This window comes from Stegodyphus dumicola, chromosome 5 (genome assembly GCF_044657685.1).
Source record: "Stegodyphus dumicola isolate Sdum_Otavi_A_Nest chromosome 5, ASM4465768v1".
Lineage (NCBI taxonomy): Eukaryota > Metazoa > Arthropoda > Arachnida > Araneae > Eresidae > Stegodyphus > Stegodyphus dumicola.
In genome coordinates, this window is record NC_140772.1 from 133,679,163 (window position 1) to 133,704,569 (window position 25,407).

The 25,407-nt window shown below is 30.0% G+C and overlaps 1 protein-coding gene and 1 long non-coding RNA gene across 4 annotated transcripts in view; one reads left to right on the forward strand and one right to left on the reverse strand.

The window, feature by feature from the left end:
* The window catches only part of LOC146997237 (uncharacterized), a 45,077-nt gene that overhangs the window by 9,526 nt on the left and 10,144 nt on the right, over window positions 1-25,407 (forward strand). The gene's annotated exons all lie outside the window — the stretch shown is intronic.
* Rab32 (RAS oncogene family member Rab32) overlaps window positions 1-25,407 on the reverse strand; it is a 30,206-nt gene that overhangs the window by 1,638 nt on the left and 3,161 nt on the right. Inside the window, exons 1-5 of one of the 2 annotated variants that reach the window (XM_085817087.1) lie at window positions 22,457-22,528; window positions 18,380-18,505; window positions 8,000-8,078; window positions 5,439-5,620; window positions 2,387-2,530 (exon numbers count right to left, since the gene is read on the reverse strand). In XM_085817087.1, the coding sequence (XP_085673213.1) occupies window positions 2,387-2,530; window positions 5,439-5,620; window positions 8,000-8,078; window positions 18,380-18,505; window positions 22,457-22,513 (588 nt within the window). In that variant the 5' untranslated portion in view covers window positions 22,514-22,528. Of the gene's footprint in view, window positions 1-2,386; window positions 2,531-5,438; window positions 5,621-7,999; window positions 8,079-18,379; window positions 18,506-22,456; window positions 22,529-25,407 lie in introns of those variants that run through there. The other variant, XM_035363594.2, reaches the window with a different exon arrangement.

A 25,407-nucleotide genomic window follows, 5' to 3' on the forward strand; every position in this document is an offset into this window, starting at 1 on the left:
AACTGAAACAATTATTATCAAGAGATTTACAAAACAAAGTAAGAGAAGAACCAAAATCTCAGCACTCATATCAACCAGTGTCTCTTATATAAAAATCAGCGTCAAGATTCTCTTGATCTGAAAAATGTTCCTAGAAGAAAGTTAATACACAAGTATTTTACATCATCTGATCTCTACAAGTAAAAAATTGAGAATATAATTTATTTTAATTAAAAAATATATAAACACATTGGTACCTCAGTATATGACAGCTTCAAAATATGGCCAACTTAGTATATGTCCTTGTTTGACATGAAACTTTTTGTTAGGAATATGACTCGAGTTTGCAGAATTAAGTGCACATTACACTTGTTTACCTCTCTAAAGACAATACTTCGACCCTCATTTCTATAAACTGTTGGTACGATTTTTGCTACTACTCAGTAAAAAATTAGCATTATAACTCTGAATTTTCAAGTAATTTTGTGTTTTTTCACATTTTTGGGGGGGATGGGAACAAGTTACAATGAATTTTAGAAAATGAGAAGAATAAAATAACATTCAGAATTATTAGGATCATCATGCAGGAGTATGAAGTATGAAGAAAAAATTAAGACTGCATGTGTATGCAGTACCGTACCCGGCTATTGTATACCGAATGCAGAGTACTGTAATCTACGAATGTGAAAAAACAAAGGTGCTATTAAATTGGCTAACATTGCAAAGGAGTACAAAAAATTACCAAACAAAATGAAAGATGTTATACCATGTTGAAAAATTGCTTTTGATCTTAACAGCAGAAAAGCATTTATGCATTGTATCATGTGTAAGGCTTCACTTACGTACAATATAAATTTCACCCAGTGCATTTGTATTTTTGTCTTAAATAGGGCTATAATAACAACAATGGGATTTTTTTTATATGAAAGGAATGACTATTTTTCCATTATTTTTTATTGGAAAAGTTTGTTTGATATTCGTCTAAGGACCTGGAATGGATTAACCCTCTGAGCAGCATGGCTGACTTTATCTGGTCATGAGAATTGTCACTTGGTATATATTAGCTTATAATTTATGATATTTTGCTTTTTTACTTTCTTTAATAATATAAATATCATCTTAATAAATGTAGGTTTATAAAAATAGAGAGTAAAGTAAATAAATACACAAATTTAGTTAATAGAGGCTCTTTGAATACAGGTCTTCGTGACAGATTCCAAAACCAGAGCTGCTAAAAAAGTATACCGAGGTAACAGACTAATTTATAATTCTATGTTCAAATGTCAGTATAAATTAATGATGATGATTTAATGAAATATATATTTAGACTGTTATATATATTTTGATCTCGAACCATCATCTGCAAAATTAATACAATCACTGTACAGAATAAATTTATACTGAGGTAATTAAAAATGATAAAAATAAATTAAAATGAAAACAAGCAGAGATATATAAAAAAAAAAAAAAAAAGTATTTTTTGCTATTCAATATAGAATACAGCCCTGGTGAAAGGGAAATAAAGATATTTGGTTTGACCAAGCAAAAGCTGAGATGAATTGATGTACTGATGAAGATTTCAATATTTTAACTATTAAACCAATGTTAAAAAATTAGAAAACTAATGCTGGGAATAGAACAAAACAGACTCATTGGAAAGTCACAATTCACGCTAGAGTTTAAAGAAAATGAAAGAAATTTATGGATAAAAAATTCAAACCTAAATAAAACTGGTTGTTAAATTCATCTGATTTTCACAGATTTTCCTAAGCATATTGAGAAAGTAGATATAATAAAAAGAAAGTTTAATTAAATAAATATGACATTACAATTGCTTTTAATGAACTGCCTCTAACATGTGTCAGCTTTTTTGTTTTTTCAGTACTTTCTTATGAAAAAACTAATTAAGACAGATTCTTTCTTCTTTCACAATGAAACTTAATGAATTATTAATCTTAAACATATCTTATGCTTGAGAACCGAGCAAAATCTGAAAATTTTATTGGTTTTATTTGTATTAATTTATGTCAGTGCTTTTCAAATTTATAAAAATAATTTAATAAGATATGTAAAATTCTGAAGTCATATGATTTATCAGCTATGAAATATTAACTAGACAGTAATTATACATTTGCTTAATGCAACAAAGAAAATAATATCAGCAAATCAAAATCATGTTAAATTATCTGATTAATACAAATTTAAAATTATTTTTATTAAGCGGTCAAAAAGTTAGATAATTACAATTAACAGTTTCTGCTGACAATAGATGAAAAATATTAATATTTACACTTATAAAAAGCTACATCAACCACTGGTTATTCCTTTTCCAGACATGCAATAACATTTTATTTGAGTGGCTTTTAAATAATTCAAGTTTATATATTTTTCATTACAATTAGCTCACCTTCCGAACTAAAAACCTAGCTGCTTCATCAACATTAATATTATCTTTTGCTGAGGTCAAAAACCAACCAGAAAAACCTTTTTCTTTACAAAATTCATCCATTGCAGCTGGATTTGAAACAGGACCTTCTGGAGGCAGATCACACTACAAAAATTAAGAATTATCTCTGTATAAATATAAAATTTTGTAAATAAAATTATATGAAAAGAACTTTGTTAATTTTGATTTAACCAAAATTTGAAAAGTTTCATTAAAACGAAATGTATAATAGTGAAAGAAATCTACTACAAAAAAAAGTTACATCAACTACATATATAAAATTAAACTACATCTAAAAAATAGACAAGTTAACACAAATAATCTTTTAAAGTAAAATGGTGTTTACAATTTATATTTTATTGATTTAAATAGCATTTTATCCTGTAGGCAAGTATGTATTCAAACTGCGCAAATGTAATTTAGTACCACTGTAACTAGAGTTCTGTAAAATGTTATATATAGAAAAACTACTGCACAAGACAGCAACAATAAAATAAATAAATAAAATAAAAGTGCATATAAACTGGCAAAAATATGCTTAATCTGAAGTTTAAATTATCACACTCTAGCAAGTTGATTAATCAATTTTGGGGGAAAAAAATCAAATTTTTTGATAAGGCTTCAAATTTCATATATGAAGTAAAGTACTTCTCTTTCCTTACCATGAAGGTTCCTTTTAAATTGCATGCACTTTTTAACGGAAGGATTTCAAATAAAAAAATATTAATTAACAAACTATGTTTATAGCTGGTGAATTTATTGATAACCACTATGCAGTTTAATGTAAATTATCAGGAATGCTTTCAAAGCAATATTAGCACATTGTCAATTGCAAAAGAAAAAGATCTTCCTACTAAGTCAGCAAAATATCCCATACTTTCAAAAAACTAGTAATTCTGATATTTCGTTTATGGGAAGCAGTCAAAATGTGCTCAAGAACACTAGTGACTGCAACCATACACTGTGAATTATGCTATATCATATTCAGATCATGATTTTGATGATTCAACTGAAATAGACTTTATGATGTGACAAATGATAGCCAAATGATGAAGAATTTATCGTTACATTGTTTCAAAAAAAAAAGTTATCCATGGCGAAACATCAAAGAACCACAAGATGAAGCTACAATTTAATGACAGGGTGCAGCAGCCTAAACTAAAGAGCAATGAAAACTAGTCTGTAAGAATTATTCTTTGAACAAAACTCGTATTTTTTAGCAACAGTGTATGCTGAATGTGTAAAGCAGATTAAAAAAGTAATGTATTTCTCATCTAATTAAAACAAATAATTCTACAAAATATTTTTTTTTGTTATCAATGATGTAATCACCTTCATCATAAATGATTCTTTTGCCACCTAGTGAACTTATTTTCAGTTCTGAAACTATAGCACAAAGATGGCTTTTGTAAAAAAAAAAAAAAAAAAAAAAAAACACTATTTTTGATATTTTCCATGCTCCAAAATTATACCCCTAAGTATTCCATCAAATAGACAACAGTATATATTCTAGGGTGTAAGCATGTCTTTGGGGTAGGTAACAGGATTTGACAACTTTGTTTCGGTTTTTGGTTAATACTTTAAATAGTTATGCTAAGAAAATGAAACTGACAAAAGTCACTTGAAAAATATATTGCACAATTTTGGCATATGCAATCAACTGATTAGTACTAAATGTTAATATGTGAAAATATGATTAGTTTTCATTCCACCTTATATCTTTAGATTTGAATTACTATTTTGGACTATATTTATGTTATACGATGTCTGTCCTGTTAGCAAAAAAGTACCAAAACTTTTTATAGCTCATATGAAAATTATCATAAAAAATTTAACACTAACAGAACTAACTATACTTTAATTTAGAATGCACTAAGAATATCTGGTTCTGTAGATAGTTTAAAAAACAAGAATTTCTGGCATAGCAATTGTTCCTTCATATTTTTAACCATGAGAATTGTAACATGTGCTACTATTTTCTGAATGAGTTTGGTTTACAAGGCAAGGGATTTTTTAATGATCTGAATTAATAAACAAATTTTGTTGTATTTTGAGGCATGAAAACAAAGGCAATTGTATGCACTTAAAATCACAGAATTACCCTTTCTTTAGTTTTCTATACACGGTGATTCATTACTAGACCGACAAACTTGCAGGCTAAGTATGGGATACAGAGACGACTTGGAATCACACAAGAAGGCAGGGTCACAAATGCTGTAGTTGCGAGCTATGGTACAAAGAAGCAGAGAAAAAGAACAGAAACAGCAACACATTAAATGGAACAGAAAACATTTTACTGAAAGTTTGGACTACAACAGGTGTTTGAAATTACAACCAGAAGTCATCTGGCAGGCCCGACAGTGGCACTGCATGGAATTTCTTACATGCAGTGTCACTGTCACTGGAAGATTCCTGGCATATCATGTATCCTACCGGCAGCTGCAGATATTCGAGCAACGAGGTCTTCAATTGAAGGAACAGGTGTCTAACATACCAAACTTTCATGTGACCCTAGAAAAAGTCCATGCATGATAGGTTTGATGATCTGGCAGGCCACCACAACCTATTCACCGCTGTCCAAACGTTATGTCAATGTGTCAGTGGATGTCAATCGTGTAATGTGGAGGAGGCCCATCTTGCTGGTACTACATGGAGTGGCACAACGATGGAGAAACATATGCTACATCAAGAAGTTTGGGCAGTTGTTATGGAATTCTTAATATACTGTCAAGAGGACTTTTCAGGAAGGGTTCAGATAATCAGAAAGTACCTTTTGTCTTTCTAAAATAGCTACTTTAGGCAGCTGGCCCCACAAGCAACTAATTATTATAGTATAAAAGATATTTTTATTATCCTCATCAATATAAAATACAATGTATGCTGAACAACGACCAATATTGTATTTTAAAGCAAATTTTTCAGCAGTTTAACTGCTTAGAAAATGAATTTTACTGCTGAAAATCTTTTAAACTATTATATGTTCTAATGATAATAAAAATCCTAAATAACATACCTTATTTGCTAAGAGAACACAAGGAATTTTGCTGCCATCTGGAAGGCTCACTTTTGAATCTAAATCATTTTTCCACCTCATGACAGCATCAAATGTCGCTGACCTATTTGTATCAAATACAATAAAAGCACCGACAGCTTCCTTGTAGTAGACTCTTGTCATGTTTCCAAACCTTTCTTGACCTGCCATATAAGTGCAAAACTTTTTAAATGTTTAAGAGGAAACAGTAATTATAAAAGCTGTCTGTTTTTTTAAATAAAATGCACACAGAAAGGACAAATTATTAATTCCATCAAATAAAATTTTGTTTATGTAGCAAAACAAGAACAACACATGCTGTACAAAAAAACTTAAATTTACCATTCAAATATCTTAACATGTTAATGTCTAAAATCAAGAACATATCACATGGTAGATTAGGCCAATGATTATTTTACTGAGCTATAACCTAAGTGTTAAAATTAAAGATTAGTTTTCTGTTGTAACAAATTTTTAAACTTTAAGTAATTTAGTGTACCTCATTTTTAATATGTAAAGTATTTAGAAGCTAGCATTTTATATTTTAAAATTACTGCCATAGTATGCAACAAGCTGAGTTGATATATAAGACATATATGGCCAACTCTATTTTTAAATAAAAAGGGCTTTTAAAAAGATACATTACAGTAAACTGCATACTGAATATTTGTAAAAAAAAAAAAAAAAAAATTGCCACATACATGCACACAATACCACAAAAAAATTACAAATATATGCAGAAGTAAGAAGTAGGTTTAGACTATTTAAAAGTTATAAAATTATTAATTTTCATTTCTTTCACTAAGTACTTTTAAGTTACTTTAAAGACATACCAGTTTTTCTAATTTCACCACAACTGCGTCATTTTAAAATATGAAAAAACTAACACTTTAAGCAATAAAGCTGAAGAAGTATATATATGATGAATTTATCACACACAAAGCTGACAATGTGGTAACGTTTTCAATACCAATAAGCCAAATTAAGATTCTTGCTTATTTCTCATCGTAACTAATTTAAGTTAAAATATTGCAATATCGAGTTTTATGCAGATTATGAGATGATACCAGGTAATGTTTATAATAATATATACATAGTTAATGTACTGGCTAGCATATGTGTATTACATTGATTTATACAGATTGTTAAATTACATAACATTTACTCTTATTATGACTGCTTTAGATTTCAATCTTTATCCTTGTCTTTGTTACTGCATACTAAAGTTAACTTTAATTTTCTGATTACACAGACATTATTATAAAGTTGGTTAACATAAGTAAAAGATACATTTTTAGGAAGACTGAAGTTATAAAGTAAAAATTATGGACATTGACCTTCCAACTGATGACAGCCAAAATATGGATAAAGCACTCCAGTTTACCAGTGCATAATAACGTTTTCCATGGAGAAATATGCTGTTAAAATATTTTAATAGATAATAAAAACATTTCTATTAGTATAAGCTTTTGTTTTTTCTCTCTTCTAATTAATTATTACTTCTAAGTATTATTTTACCAGATGTCTGGGATTACACTGGACAGGCCCAAGATTTGTAATTTTGTCCAGGATTTTTATGCAAGAACAACTGTATGTCTAAAGTAAATAATAATCATCAGTTTTGCAGTTAAATTCATCAGCTCCAACAGGAAAAAATTTTCCAGCTCTGAACAACATTTGGTCTTCAGAAAGAGTTCAACAACAGAGGAACTTATGAAACTTGAAAGTAAATTCCAGATATTCACATAAAGACTTTTACAAACATATTAAATATAACAGTTTCTAAATAAAATACTACCCAATTAAAATTACACAAGAATCTCAGCCATCCAAATCTTTTCCTGTGTAGACATGCTGTAAAGGGTATGCAGTCTACTTTCAACAGTTTGAATTTTTGTTGTCCTTGCTGTATATATTCCTTTTGTTCCATCATGCCAAATTTCATCTATCATATAGGCTTCTACAGTGTATGTACATGTTGTACGATTCCTAATCACTAAAATGAATTTTTCATAAGTGTCTCTTGGACATCAGCATTCACAGAATAATATGAAAACAGGGATATTGGTGACAAATAATTACATTAATAAATTTTATTTAATTTTTAAATTTATGGGAATTTGCAAGTACAGCATAGAATATCGTGTTTCATCGATTAAAAAATGTACATTATGCTACAATTAAAAAAGTACATTATGCTGCATTACAAACTTCACCTGCATTAATATAAAATGCACATTTTTTATTCAATTCCAGCATGGCTCTGTGCCCCATGAATGCTTACTGTCTTGGATTTTCATTTCTAAAATACAGCAACACTTTTCCTAGGAGATTTTGCTGACAAATTTAACTGTCCTTCCATTTCTAATCTTAATATTCTGTTAATAATTATAAAAATTAGATTCAAAATTTTGAAGGATACATTATGTACAGTATATCAAGATTATTATCTACTTTAAGAGATGATAGTAAGTGCTTTATACTAAAAATGCACTAATTTAGATAAAACAAAATATATGAAACTTATAAATTAAAAAAATTACCTGCTATATCCCATAACTGTAAACGTATTAATGTATTAGCATCCCAGTTCAAAACTTTTAGAGCAAAATCAACACCAATCTGTATTTGATTAAAGATTACAATCAAACAGTCTTTTACATGATATACATGTTTCTAGGAAAAATACTCAAATATGCAAAAAATTCTCTTGTAATTATCCCAAATACATCATATGGAATAAAACTTTTAAGAACAATTAACAGTACTTATGTATTAACACAAGCAACTTATTACAATTTGGCAACTTTTTGGGAAGGGTGTAAGAGGACATAAGTAATTGCAAGAAATTATTTATTACATATTATAGTTTGTATTAATTGGGTATTTATCCTGAAAATTAATTAATAAATTTACTGATAAGTGAGTTTTTGTTTCTTTTACTTTAGTGGAGATTTTGTGATTATTGCTTTAAGAATAGATATGAAGTAATTGTTCCCTTCAAGTGATTTTGCAAAAAAATACTCTATTCCCACCGAAATTTTAAAACAGTTTCTTCTACAACAAGGAAAGTCCACAAGCGCATATTTTAAAGCTGATTTTAAGGCAAAAATTATCAAAATTTTTCTATAAAAGCCATATGAACACAACAAAAAGAATGCACATAAAAATAACAATATTGCATTGTAAAGAACTGCATGAATGGTTGTCAGACTTTGGCACTTTTTAAAAAATTCAACAGCTTCTACAAAACTGGTTGCATTAATATTTAAATACCCAATTAATTGTTTATTAGGTACTTTATATCACCTCCATCTCCAGTTTCATCATTTGGTAGAACTGCCACGTTCTTGATGTATTTTCGAATATACATAACAACAGCTAAACCTGCATGTGTACCACACACACATATTTGCATACATATGGATTTACATGTTTTTTATATTTATTGAACAGTATTTAAGGACTGTAAAAATATCAGTATAGCCTCAAAGTCAAAAATGTACTGAAGACTTTTCATGGGGGTGCAGATAATTAGAAAGCACAGTTTATTCTTTGTTATTTGGTAAGACATTCTAAAAGCAGATGCATTTATCTTCAGTAACAACACTTCAACTTTGTTGCTAAACTGTTAATCATTTCAAAAAATTGCAACTGAAAATGAAAAAGTGCTGAAAGCCATTTTGAAGATTTACAGTATGGTCCACAACTGTATGATTTTGTTTTTTGATTAGTAACATGGGAAGTTTTAAGAAATAAACACTTTCTCAACAAACGTATTCAATATTTTTAAATATATAAGTATTACTATTATTTTAATAATGTCCATTTCGAATATTAAATAATGTATTCAGGACTGAATGTACACAATCGAATATAAAACACAGCACTTCCCAAAGCTATATGTCAAAACGTATAGAATATGATACAAATAAATACTGTTTTTTTATTTCTGCACTCTGCAAACAGGTTGGGGGGATGCTACAAATTAGACAAATACTGATTCTGATACTAAAATAATAACAGAGAAGTATGTGAAATCTTTTGGCAGATTCTTTCATTTTTATGAAATAGTTAATAACAATTGAAATTTCTGAACACATTTTTTACAAGTTTAAAGCCGAACTGGATCAAACAGTTTTTCTTCATGATAACTTTTATTAAAAGATGCTTCAAATTCTACCAACTCTGTGAATTTAATATTTAACAGCATTTTTAAATTCATAATTAACAAATTCTAATTACTTAATCTTTGTAATTTAATGTAAAACAAAATTTCTACTTTAAAGTCATTGGAGTTAATGTCAGGTTTTGATATGATAATAGTAATTATCTATAGGTTTTATGAATTAACAAACAAATATGGATCTTCTGTCCTCTTTAACCCATTATTAAATATGACAGTTATGATCTTAGGATGATTCCATAATACTTCCCACAGAATAAATATAACCTCTTTTCTGTTTTTACTTACAAATCACCCAACTGATTTTTTGATTACTAATTCTTTTTAACCCATTAACCGCCAAAACTACAAGGAATGTTTCTTTTCTCATAAAAATAACAAATATTAAATTAAGCATTTATAACATAAATTTACATTGAAAATTTAAAAAATGCTCTTACCTGTGGAAAACGCGAGTGTTGCGTTCGCGCAACGTAAGCGGAATAAGACTACGGATGTTTAGTGAATAGGATTGTACTCGTGCAATGTTTCTTTTGAGTGGAGCGCAGAATTACTTTTTCGCTGTATAACGTTTTATCTACAAATAACTTTACTTGTAATTAATTTAATATTACAATATACAATGTATTTCTTTTACAAATGCAGATTACTTCAATTGAAAGATTCAAGCATGAAAAGCTTGATTACAATAATGATGTAAAGCTACATAACATACTTTGCATCTATAAACAGTCTGGATATGGTACTATTTACAACAAAGTCTTTTGTTATCAACTGACTTTACAATAAAATGTCTACCATCTGCATGCAGTGGTTTTTGAATGCTGAATTTACTAGGTCTTCCTGTTGCTGATCTATTTCTGGCTGATTCTACACTCTCAATAGAAGTTTGCAAAAAGAATAATGCAGTCTCGCGTCTGAAATCTAAAAGGGACATTATATTATCAGTAGAAAAAAGTGGTGATATTTAGTAAATTTAGATACAGTCTCACCTCATATAATTTATCAGTATTGTCAATTTGACTATTGTCAAATGCAAATTCTGCTTCATATTCCTGTACTGCAAATGTGATATCGATTCTCGTACAACAGGAACAGAAATATCCTTATCAAAAGACCAATACATTTTTTCTTGAGGTAAAGAATGATATCCTGTAATCAATAATATTCCAATAAATCTTCTTATATAGGCTTCAGATGCAAATAAATTCTGGGCGCTTTTTTTTTCGCTCAGCGTATATATTTGTTTGTTCAACGAGAAGAGAGTAAATGTCTAAACAAAAACGAAAATCTGTGCACTAGTTTTACCTTGTTTTTTGTCTTTTATAGTTTCTCTTCTATCTCTTTCTTCATGTTCTTTCTAAGACATAACTAACAGTTTCTTTTTTATCCACTTCAAGATTTCAGTCTTCTGCTTTTTAAACTTTTAAGTATGCTTATAACTGCTTTTAGAAGTCTGATACTTACTTCTTACGTGAATTTCAACTCCCCCAGCAGTATCATTTGGTAAAATATCATTATCATTATTTAAAACATTGCCATTCCTTTCTTCTTCGTCACTAGATTCTGCAATTTCTGGGGAAACAACAACATCAGTTTCATTCTGGTCATTATTAATATTATCATCATCTGTTTCTTCATCAAAAAATCTTTGAAGGACTTCTTCTAATGTAAAATACCTCGTTCTAGGCATTTTTAAACAACCAGAACATGAACCAGAACATCGAAAGGAATGAGTGAAAAAGGAGATTGACTACCCGTTTCCTGCTGACGCCGCGTCAGCGCAACACCTGTTGTCCCTTGCTTCCCAACACAAATATAAACATCTGACTGATGTAATGTTCTGATAAACGGTGACCTTGACTAAAAATAGATCACTCATAAAGACGGCGATTCGATTCTTTCATTAAATATTTTCAGCAAAATACCCGGTTGAAAATTTTGCTTAAAGTATGAGATTAATTATTATAAACAAAATGAATGTTGAAGGCAAATATTTTTTTACAGAAATAATCTTCATGATATTCCTTACACAAAATCATCTGCTGGTATATAATATCTTAGGTAGTTACATTTATATACGCATTTATTTTGACCGTTGCATCAACGCAACACCAGCGGCTAATGTGTTAACAAATCCAGGAGAAATACAATATATTTTTATCAATTCCTTAAACATTAAACTAGCATTATTAAGTAATCTTTGCCCAAACAGATTTTACATTGTTCACTGGATTTAATTACAATATGAAATTAGACATGTTTAGTGCTTTTTTAAGATGCATAAATTATTCCATACAAAGCAAGTTTAAGAGGGGGGAAAGAAGGGAGATAAACAGCATCACTTAGCATTATATCAAGAACAATGCAGTTCAGAAATTTAAAAAAAAAAAAAAAAAAAAAAAAAAAAAAAAAAAAAAAAAATTGCAATTAATCTTTGAAAACTGCCCCTGTGAAAACTTCCTGGTCTATAATTATCCATTTAATATCTTTTTCTGTCTCATGGAAATTAAATAAATCAGAAATTTAAATAATAGTAACACACAGCAGCAGCCAAATTAGATTATAATAAATAACAACATATGCATATTTTAAAATACAAATATCTGAAAGCTATAAATACAATATAACAGAAACATACAGCATTAAAATAATGGCGAAAAACTATCTGAAAACTTTGTATTACAATCTAACAACTCAAAAGGTTTATTATTAAAGTTTCAAACAGTTACAAATTTAAGAATTAAAAATATATAAAAATAATACAATTAATAAGTTAGAAATCTACTCTTTTTTTCCTACAGATTTAAATTTTATACCTGAAATAATTTTAAGCTAAGTTGTACTAACTGTAATCCTACTAATATAAAAATTAGTCTTTGATAGAAAGAAAAATATTGAACATCAAATCTTATGCTCAAAGCAAGCTAAATGATAAGGGTGAAAATTGCTATGATATTATTTCATTGTATACTCATTTAATAAAATAATAAAGAAAACTTAATATTCAAGATGTAGCTGTCCATTTTTTTATTTTTATTTATTTATTTATTTATTTATTTTTATTTTATTTTTTTAGTTGATAACTTGCATGCAAGGCTTGTAATAAACATTTTCCTTGTGTGACAAGTACTTTCTATTTTCCCAGAATATGAAATTAACCTATCCATAAAATGAAAACAAAACACATCTCAAAGTTTCCTCCAAGGTGTTCATTTAAGAGATATATTCATTAAAGGTAGATTTACGTCATGCACGTCCCAGTGTTAGTGGGGCTCCAATATATTAATATATAAATATATAAAGAACATATATTAATTTTCAGCAAGAAAAAAGCACTTTTTTTCTTGCTGAAAATTAATATATGTTCTATCCTAAATTCTAAAATGCAAAATATTTTTGACAGTATTGATAATTTTGATGGACCTACGGGTGGTCAAACATCTGATATCCCGTCCACTGATCACTATTCCCTGCAATGGACCCAAGTTTTAAATTAAAAAATACAATGTGATACTATATTTATTAACTCTATTGTTTTGATCTGTTTAATTTAAATATCTACATAAAAATAATTATTAAAATTACATAAAAAATGCTTTAGAAAATGGTTTTCCAACCTTACCATTAACACTAGAACTGCGGATGGGGTCATTTTGACCCAAAAGCAATTTTGTTTACGATTTTTCTCAAAAAGTTACTAAAAGAATTGAAAAAAATTTCTTGACTTTTCCTATTTTTATACCAATAATAATTTGTGAAAATATGATATGTTAAATACTTATATATTTTTTTTCTTTGTTTTTTATACTTATACCTGAAACCGTGGAATGGGTCATTTGAAACCATTATAATCACAAGTACTAAATTTGCAATTCAACATTTCCTGGAGTGGAAAAAGCTTTTTCAGTAGGCTTTCTATTTCCCAGATATAAGCAGAACAATATTTCAAGGTCAGTAAATTGTAACTGATAACAGAAAAGCAGCTGAAAGTTTTGTTGTTATAGCAGTAGCTAGTGTTGCAGACCCCCCCTCCCCTCCCGTTATCATTCTGTACGGGAAAAATGCCTCTGATTAGCGTATTCAAGGAATGTTTTCTCTCCGATATTTTTTGTTTAGGCCTATTGAATAAAATATAGTACAATACTACCATAGCCAATGCGGTAGTCTAACGGGCGCACATCTGGTTCTTTATGACTGCACAACTGGTTGTTCGCATTGCCTTGAAGATAGTTTGAGTATACCAATCTGATTTTTGCCACCTTGATTACACGCAGAGATAAGATTGATCTTAGGTGAAAATGGCTGGAAGAAATATACATAAATTAACAGTTAGTGAGGCCCTCGAATATATGCTACAATTATCAGAAAATTAATCCAAAAACGATAATGATGAAGAAATTGTTTTCAGCGATGATGAATATATACCTCCAGATGAAGAAAATGTTTCCTCTGAAGATACTGTATCTAATTTTCCTGTACAATGTACTATCAGGAAAACCACTTCTGGAAAGAAAAAACAATGTGTAAATAAACGCAAAAAGTTATCAGATTCAAATCCAGATGAAATGAACTCTGGAACTTTTGTTACAAATGATGGAACGTGTTGGGAAAGCATCACCTCTGGAAGTTGTAAGCATGGAAGAATTGCTGAACATAACGTTTTCAAAGAAAAGAGTGGCCTAAGCAGTTATGCAAAGCAAAATATTGAAAATGGCTATGCAATTAGTTCATGCAGGCTACTTATAGATGAGCCTATGCTTCGTCATATCAAAAATTGTACAGACGAAGAAAATCACAGGCAACTTGGAAAAAATGAATAGTCAACAACTTTAGACAAACTAGATGCTTTTTTATCAACTTTGCATGCTTGAAGTATATACAGTGTAAATAATTTAGTGCTTGATAGTCTGTGGTCTGTTGTTTGGGGTTCACCTTTTTTCCACGATACTATGGCAAGAGATAGATTCAGAGAACTTATGAAATTTCTGCAATTCGACACAAAAAAAAAAAAAAAAAAAAAAAACTACACAATCTGAACGCCTTCAAAATGATAAATTCTGTTTCATTTCTGAAGATTGGAAGAAATTTATTTAAAATTCGATAACTCGCTATAAACCAGAACCATACAGTCCTGTATATAACTATTGATGAGCAGCTGTTTCCGTCTAAAGCCAGATGTTTCAAGCAATATATGCCAAGTAAACCAGATAAATTTAGTATCGAGTTCTGGCTTGTCACTGATGTTGATAGTAAATACGTGCTGAATGGTTTTCCATATTTGGGTAAAGATGAGGAGGAACGTCCTGAAAAACCTATCTCTCTCCGAATATGTCGTTTTGCATTTGATAGAACCTTTCAAAAATAAAGGAAGAAATATCACTACAGATAATTTTTTCACTGCACTAAATCTGTTCTAAATGTTAAAAATGAAGAACACTAGTTTTACTGGAACATTGAAATGAAATTGGAAAGAAATGCCTGAATTTGTGAAAAAAGTAAAGATGCTGTTATATGATACATTGCTACTGGAGCATGATGATATAATTTTGACAGTTTATCAGGGAAAAACCAGCAAAAATGTCTTACTGTTGAGCTCTCTTTATTCCACAGTTGATATCGACAATACTCACCCAAAAAAGCTTCCAGAAACAATATTTTATAACTCAACAAAATTTGGTGCCAACATTGCCAACCAAATGGCTTGAAAATATTCTGAGAAGGCAGGATCAAGGAGGTGGCCAGTTCATGTATTCTACAATATTCTTGATCTTGCAGGGATTAATTCATGTGTTTTATAAAAAGAAGTTATTGGAAAAAAACTTACGAGGAGAGAATATCTTCAACAATTCACTGAAGAGTTGCATAGTGCATATATTCACAAAAGAAAGTACAAGTCAGATACACAAACAAAAGTGGATACTTCTGAAGAATCTGCGCAGATGCGAAAAAGGGTTCATTGTCAAGCTTTCAAGTGTAGAAACAAAACTATAGATACTTGTTCTGACTGTAAAATACTGATATGTGGAAAGTATACAAAATATATAAAAAGAAGTTGCCCAAAATGTGCATGAACTGTGTCGGAAATCTTGACTGGTAAGAAACTAAAAATTTCTATTAAAGTTGTCTGTATATTTTACTAACTGTATACAATATTCCATATTGTAATAGCTTATTTTTATCACTTATTATAACAATGTTAAAAATGAATAAGTGTCATTGCCAAATAATTACAGCATACTTTTAGCATAACAACATGGGTTTTTATCAATTGGGGTCAATTTGACCCCAATTAATAAAAAACCCCTAAATACCAATTAACCAATTAAATAAACCCCTAAATGGGAAAACCCAATTTAGGTGTATGAAAGTGCCGTGGTTCTAGTGTTAAAACAGCTTCACAACCTGCCTTGGGCATCAGAGCATAAAAACCACATTTATCACAAAACCAAACTCATTTATTTAATAATTTTTTTTTTTTTTTTTTTGCTTACTTTATAAAAAAAAAAATTGGCTATGAATATCAAAAATACCTTGAATGGTTTTTTACAGTTGAAATTCTAAATCTAAAAGATATCACGTGGATATTCAATAACAAGATATTCAAGGCGGGAAATCTCACTGTGAAAATTGTGAAGAAACTAATCACGCTACCTCTTAGCAATATTCAGAAATACAAAAATAATCCTGAAATTTAAAGTGGCATATGTGTAGCGACAAATTCAGTTTCAAAGATGAAATTTTTCACTTCGTCACATTCAGCGGTTGCGACGGTGGCCTTATGGGCACAAAAATGCCGAACATGCGAGATGCGATGCTGACCAAGAAGGGGTTAACATAGTTTTGAAACGATGTTGAAGGGACTAAGAAAAAGCCTTTACACTTGCTTCAGATAGGAAATGAACCTGTCGTACCTTAAAATTTTCTCACTACATTTGATAATGTTAAAATTAGTGATAATTCTTATTCATAGTAGCTTCAATGCAATGGACTCATTATATCATATCACGCAATTATTTTTCAAATTTCTTGTCCTCAGCAATCAAAACTCAAACTTTTATGAAGTAAAATCTTTGTTTTTTAAAACATATATGATCACTTTAACCCTATGTAAAACATACGAATAACTGCAGTACAAATTGATAGCTTTAAGATATTCTTTATGACATAATTACTGTTTAGAGTCACTATATAAACTGAAAATTTATAAAATTCTATTGAATTTATAAAGCTGCCAACAACTGGAGATTTTTCATGAAGTGCTGAAAATCAGAAAATACTGTACCTTTTCTTACAACATTTATTAAAGTCAAAATAAAAATCTTACTTTCCAGTGTAATGAACTGATCTCTATTAAAAAAATTACATAGTTTAGAGTTTATCATATTAGCTTTGCTTATAAAAAATTCAAAAGTATATATAATTCATTTAATATTTTTGCTGTGAAGCCTCAAAAACTTCAAACCACTATGATTTTGTGAACAGACCTCCCTCTAATTCATTTTAATTAATACAGGGAATAAAACCATTCTACAGCAAACGACAGCTTCTTTAATATGACACGCATTAATACGATTAACACCTTAAATATACAAATAAGCTTAAAGCTTGATGAAGTTGGCTGAAATATAGGTCAGAATTGCAATGTCTCAAAAAGATGACGCTGACCAAAATATTGGTCATTGAAATTCCTTTATCCTTCAGACTCAGTCATTGTCTGATGACCCGTCCCTTGTCCAATGATATTCACACTACTCACAACTATATGGTTTCATAAATTTCCTTTCAACGATAGAATGTTAGCTCAGAGCGAAAAACTTTCAGTGCATTTTGCATAATTCACTTGCTCTCTTGAAGTCTACATTAATACGTAAGGTGTAATCTGAAAAGCGTAAAATGCAATGCAAAATAATGAAAATATAATCAGTAAAAAGTTTCTTTAAACTAAAAGAGAATATTAAAAAGAATACACATATTAAAAAAGAACGAAAAAAGCAGTAATATAGTTTGAATACATGAAATATTTACTACTATTCAAAAGGAAGGGGGATAAATATTTTTTTTTTTTTTTTTCAAATTAAAGAGAAATACTCAAAAAGAGAAAAGAAGATAACATCACAAAAATATAAAGGGATTTGTTTAATATATAAAGACAAAATGCTACTCTACTTTTACATATATATAAATATATATATATATATATATATATATATATATAAACTAATGCAAACTGCCTAATGGTGTAAGAAAAAAATGATAAAAAATTATTTTTGTGTACAAATTATTAATCAATATATGTAATTCTAAACTATGTTGAGTTTAAAAAACAAACTAAAACTGATTAGATTATACACTGATTTTTGGCGTACCTAAGAAATATTTGCCACGAAGGCCTATTTTCAATATAAGGCAGTGTCTGCAAAAGTTAATATTCTATCATTTGACAATTACTTCAGCTACGAAACAGTTTCCCTAGTTTAGGAATTACTTCAGCTACATTATTTGACCTAGTTTACGGATACGAGTCAGCAGAAAAGAGAAAACATTCCTTTGCATTCTCTAGTCACTAATATAAAAATTAACAAAGGTGACCCCCTAAAGGAAAGGTTTTAAAAGTTATCCCCTTGCAAAAGTCATTGGTCCCCTTTGCAATCCCAAAATATCTTTAATATTGAGAGTTCAAATGAAATAATATATATCTAAAAAAATTATATACAAAAGAAAATATAAAGGATACAGTAGCTCTATAATTTTGAGAGAAAAACTGGTGAACATAACGCTTTATGATACTTGTTTTTCCTGTTCCTAACTCTCCAATGACCAAAATCTTATACAAATGTTCATGCTTGATAGATGGTGAAACCTGAAAATGGCAAAGTAAGAAACTGGTACCTAAATTTCAATAATAATTTTAGAAATTATTCACTGGAGAACAAAAACCATCAAGCCACATAAAATCATGCAGCTTGCCTTACACACACACACAAATATACATATATATAGCAAACACATATATAACAAACATATACATGAAAAGCTAAATATACACACAAAAACATATACTATATTTTCTTTACACACACATAAACATACAGACAGACACACAAACTACTGGCCATTGCTACATCAGGATGGTAAGGAAACAGCAGAATCATAATTATTGTACATATGCAATACAGTACAAAGTTTGAGATCTGTACTCATCAGGGACTTCGGCAGCACCACACTTGGGACTTTTTTTGGATATTAAGATAATCAATTTAGTAAGATGTTAGTTCAATCTAGTAAGATGACATGCAGAAATTATATGTTAAAAATACAAAAGAGTGGTTTATGAAATAATGAAGCTTTTACGACCTTAATATATCAATCAAAATTTACAAAGTAAAAAAACCTCAATATTTATTTGTTTGCTTTATTAAACATTTCTTTCAATGCAAGTTTTTTAAGTTGCTTCCTTTTTTTTTTTTTTTTTTTTTTTTTTTTTTTTTTTTTTTTTTTTGCGCTGATACTTTCTCTTGAAACCTAAAGATAGAAATGTATTTTTGTTCAATTACAAAACTCCATTGTTCCAAGAGCTGTAATTGCTGGGTTTAGAATTCTGACGAAATTGTCCAATGAATTTTTTTCATTTTCAACAACCCCCTGTCATTTTCATCATTATCAGCAAGATTCATCACTACCAATATAGTATTTTTTGGCTTTAGAATCGTATTACAATTTCACTTTTCATTATTTGATTGATGACTGGGGCACTACCAATTCAATGAAAACTTGTTATATCATCTGCATTTAGTACCACTTCTTCACTAATTCATTAATTAGAAAATTTCATTTTGTTTGCAATATCTGATAAACTTCAAATTCACAGCTATCATCATAAAGTTTAACTAGCATCTGCTATAGACTATTGGCAAAGAAAGTACTGTCAGATTAAAGAGCAAAGGCATGTTCTGTTAAATGATGTCTTGCCTTTATTACACGCTAACAAAGTTAAGCTTGAATTATATTAATTTAGTTGTGTGTAGTACTTAAGCATGTGCGGGAAGCCTATTTCCCGCTTTACTCAATCCCCGATAAATAAATTCCCACATATATTTAAGGTTTATCCAGGGAAAGCAGTAAACATTTTGTTGTTCTGCGCAGTCTCTGCATACCCTATATTCTAAAAATGTTGCATCCCAGTGCCTTCTCTAAATTCTAAAGATTTCATTACTCCACCATTTAAATTCTAAAAATTTTGCCTTCCCTGAATTCTGCCGCACCAGCTCTGGTGTCGGTCATGGGCGTATTTGAGAAATAAATCAGGAAGATATGATTAAATTTGCAAGTAATTTGGGGTATATAGTGTGCAGAATTCAGTACACAGAACTAACCACCTCTAGCAGCAATTACGGCTGTAATCTGGTTGGGTCCTTGAGTCAACCTGAGCTTGGATAATAAATATGGGTACTTCCATACCATACAGCTTAAACCCTATGTCACTCTTGGCAACTCACGACTAGATGTTTACAATAGGTAACAAATCTGCAGAATGTGTAAGCGAGGGTAACACTGCTGACTTCTGTAAACTGACTCAATCTGCCCCTTTAATGTTCTGTCATTACTTCAGCTAAAATCATGTATACAGTTATTTTCACTTTGGTCATCACTGTCACTGGATTTGTCACTTTTCCTCATATGCAATGTTATCTTCACTTCCATCTAGCACACTGCTAATTCCACACTTTTTAACAGACTTAATGATAGTCTCACTTTTAATTTTCTCCCAGGACTTTTTCACTCATTCGCAAATGCTGAAAACTGATGGCCATTTCATTCTTCCCATTCATGTGAATCTATTCAATCCACTCTTCACACATAAATCCTCTGACCAGTTTATTGACAGAAATGTCCAGAGGCTGCAACTGAGAAGTCAATCCACCAGGAATCACAGCAAGCTGTGTCTTCTGTTCGGTAGCAAGGATTTTTTGCTGATTGCTTCATATGAACCTAGCACACTAATAAAGTTGATTTCTTCACAATTCCACATGGACGCCTTTACCATATCTTCTGTAGAGATGCATTCTTCAGTTTCATACCTTCTCCATCCATTCTTTAGGATAAACATGAATATAAATTCCATGTGGAATTGTACGTTGATGCAGCATTTTCATTTAAAGATTAACAAAGGAGAGGGTATTAAACCACTCAGCACAAGCATGTCTTCTATAACCAGTAGTCTTTGTCAATGTCTTATCACCTTTAACATTTACTGTTTATTTGATGGCATGCCAGATGTCAAAGATACTCATCCATGTTTCCTATTTCTCATGCTCAAAGTACATCTTTTTTCTCAAGTTTATGACATATTTGTGGAATTCTATAATCTTTCTTTCATATTCAAGTGGCAGTTTTTGTGGTATTGTAGTTCTGGTTATGCATGCACAAACCATTTCTTTACATGAATCTCTTGAACCATGATGTTTTCTCAGAAAAATCGGCAATAAACATATCCATCACCAATATTCTTGCTTCGATCAAAATAATTTTTGTTGAAACAATAAACTGCTCTTCCTGCAATTTATTTTCTATTTCTCAATGTGTTTCTAAAACGTTGGCCATTCAGGAGCTCATGAATGCAAAGTTCTTTTATCTACATTCACTAAACCCATCTTCTGCTTTCTCCCTTCCTATTATCATCTTTCCAGTCAAAGGTAGCCAAAAATACCTTTCAGTTTCCATACTCTGAAGCATAATTCACAATTACAAGTTGAAATGCAATACTACTATACAACAACCTTCTCTCTTTAGATCCCATGCAGGTATTCTAATATTAACTTTTTTTATGCTATACTTAGTTTCTCAATGGAAAAGCAGACCTGAACACTAAAGAGAAAGGATTGTATTACAAACTGAATGAATTTCATTTCTTACGTCTGACTGCCTGTAGATTCCCAGTTCATCACAAGAGATATTCTGGTTCTAATGAACCAGTTTTGAGACATTTCATTATTTTGTACTAATAAAAAGTCAACTAACCAGAAAAGCAAGGCCTTTTATTTTAAAGGGTCAAACATGATGCAAATAAACAAATACAAGTTGTGAAGACATGAAAGCTTCAGCAAATTGTTGCTAGCATTTTAAAAGGGCAATAATGCGTTTTAAACAGTAACAATAATTCTGAATATTACTATTTTCAAATATAAATTGGGCTAACATGAGTGGCAGCATAGGTGAAAAACGCTAGACGGCTCTGAAAGCAAAATTGCTTCTGTACCAATCGTACAACTGGTTGCTGTGGTTTGTAAGGTAAAAGTATATTTATGGGTACCCCTTGACGAAAATTGACAGTACACAGATACCGAGTTTGTGCAATTCTTTGACTTGTTATTTTGGCTTTGTGTAGCAGCGATTTTAGCACCAAAAATTGCCGCTACACAAAGACAAAATAACAAGTCAGAGAATTGTATAAACTCGGTATCCATGTATACAATGACCTATTTTCACTTGGAAAAAAAAAATCACAAAATTGCACAAACTAGGCATTGTGCACTTCCTTGACTTTATCCACGTACATGTCAACCTATTTTCACTTAAAAAAATCAGAGAATTGCACAAACTTGGCACTGTGCATTCCCTTGACTTTGTCCATGTACACATTGATATATTTTCACTTAAAAATTCAAAAGAGCATCTAATTCTACAGTAGAGGCAAACAAAAAATACATAATCTCAATAAACTACATTTTAAACCAAACACTAAAATAACATAAAAAAGAAAAAAAAAAACTCTTATGCATCTAAGCACTACACAAAGCAAATATCCACTTACCTTATTTAGAAATTTCTTCGTTTTCAGTCTGTGGCACACAAAATTCCTTAACAGCATCCAACAAGCTCCTAAAATTATCTGAATTTGAATCCGTATATCAGCGTCACCACATAAATTCACAAAAATAAGAGTAAAAAATATCCTCCGTAGTTCTGGACTGTCCGAAAAATGGCTAGTAAGATTGGGTACTCTTCAGTCTACTCTAACCCAGTCAATTAATGTTCTTTTCCCCTTTCATTCCAAATCATACAGAAACTTCAAATTAATATTATTACATTCAGCCATTCTACCATCTAAACAACAAAGCAAGCAATGTACTTCTTAACCAATACACACCACAAACCCTTACAAACCATCCCATAATCCAAAATTTACCACAATCATGCAACGGATTACATCATAATAGGATTTTCATAACATTCAACTACTCAAGTTACCATATATGAAACAACAACTTGGCGATAAACAAAACAACAACTTGGTGATAAATGAAACAACAAGTTCACGATAATACAAGGGGTACCCTTCAGTCTACTCTAACCGTTTGTTATCGGCATGGCACGATTTCTAGTGAGAAGTGGTGCTACTAATTTTTATTACTTTACATTTTAATATGCACAGAACAGCTTCTTATAATTTTATCTTTTTTATAAAAATGATGCATTTCAAAGCAGTTCTGATTGCCCTTAAGTAAGTGCTATGGAAGTTATTTACTTATTAAAGTTATTTTCTTATTCATTTTCAATGTCATGGCCCATGGTCTAACATGCGAGATGAAATTAAACCGCATTACAGTATACAGTAACATACATATATGCTACATTGTAAACATATATGATTTCTTTGAAAATTGCTTTAGGAAGTATTATCAAGAGTATATTTAAACCATTCTTCTTTCTACTGGTTCAAAACAGTGTGATTATCAGCATTTGTAATAAAGGCAACTATTTTTGAACCCTAATGTGGGAAAAAAGATTTAAACTCAGCAAATCAGCATCTTAGAAGATGAAGTTATATTCTCGACCCATAAGATGCAGACTGACTTCAGGGCACATTTTGGAGTAAAGTAGGTCCTTATGGGTTGGGAAATATGGTGTGTATATATATATATTAAATCATGTACAGTACAAAGTCCATAATCCGGACTCGTTGGGACTTTGGCGATTCCGGATTACAGATCATCAATTTAAATCATGTAAGATAGCACGCAGAAATTATGCAATTAAAAATATAAAACTGTAATTTATGAAATAAAGAGCAATTATGATCTAAAGGGTATCACATTTTACCAAAAAAAAAAAAAAAAAAAAAAAAAAAAGCTTAATATTTTATTGTTTACTTTATTAAACATTTTTTTTTTCAATGCACGCATGCGTAAAGCATACCAAAAAAAAAGTTTATGGCTTTTAGGTCCGGATTATAGATCATTCCGGATAATGTCCAGATTACGGACTTTGTACTGTATAATAATGATACATAAATATCATGGTCCTAAATACATACATATATACACACACATATGTATATATGTAGCATAAAAAATATATAAAGCAAAACAGATACTTTAATTCTGTAATAGCACCTTAATTCTCTATTTTAATTTGGATGTTTCTTCTTTCAATAACATGGATAATACAATTAATTCAGAACTGAAGGACAAAACTTGTCAACTAAAACCTTCTTCCTGTTCAAACAGGCCACAATCTTGGATTATGTTACATTTTGTTTTCTGCTTTTCACTTATGCTGCTCTTGCTAGCAAGCTTGCTCCTTCTGCTTTCATCAAAATTATATTTTAAAAATGTAATGGCACCAATGAAAAGTTTAGATAATAAGAAACAAAAAAAGTATTCTAATTTTGCTGTGAAAGTTTCACCATTTTATAATGCCTCTACATATAACTTTTCTAAATATTATCACATACATGTAATAAGTTGATTTGAAAAGTAGCTGCAATGGGTTGGTGATAGTTCTTTGCATTGTAATAACTTGGAGATACTTTAATGCATAATTACCTGAAATGCATAATTAAGAAAAACCAGGTCTCATGGTGAAAATTAATATCTTCTTTACACATTTTATAACACACATCATTTTGGATGCACCTGACAGATTCATGTCTCTTACATATCTTGAAGCAATAAATAAAGCATAGGTTGCCAGCAGCAAGTAAAGGGAAGAAAAAAAAAGGGGGCTTTTTCAATAGTAGTATCGGTATTCATAGACAAAAACTTTTTTAATCTGACTAGCTGAAAGTTCACCGAACTCCAGCATATACATAACGAAAAATTATTTTTCAGATGACTCATTTTAGATTTACATATTAGTATTTTTAAGAAAGAAGAGAGACATAGCAAAATTAAAGTTAGTAATTTTGAGTTTCATACTTATCTTGCATATATACATATAAATCATGTATAATAATAATACATAAATAAAATGGCTCTGAATGTCAATCAAATTTCAATAATACGATATGTCATTCTGTTTCAAAAGATTTCAATTTCAGGACAAAAAAATAAAGAGTAAAAAATTTAACAGTTCAGTAATTAAGCGTAAAATCTTCCTATAAAATAATAAAATATTCTCATAAAATTTCTTTTTTTTTTTTAGAAAATGTTTTACTTTTTCTATTTATGAGCAGAACAGTGTATTTGTAGAAGCTTAAGATGGTCAAAAAGCATTTTTGGTTAATCTTCGGATTATGGTAACTTGGCGATATTTTGGTGGAAATTTGGCGACCAACCCTGCTACAGCAACCTGCTAGTTTTTTTTTTTTTTTTTTGGACGCCATTTTTGTTTTCACAAAGTAAAGGCTTTTGTTTTTTTTTTTACTCAACACTTTTTTTCCAACAATCTGCCAGCCGAATTACACTTATGTTAGAACTTTAATGGAACAAAAGTGCTTAATCATGACGAAGATTAGGTGCGAAATTGGGTGAAAGTGCAGAA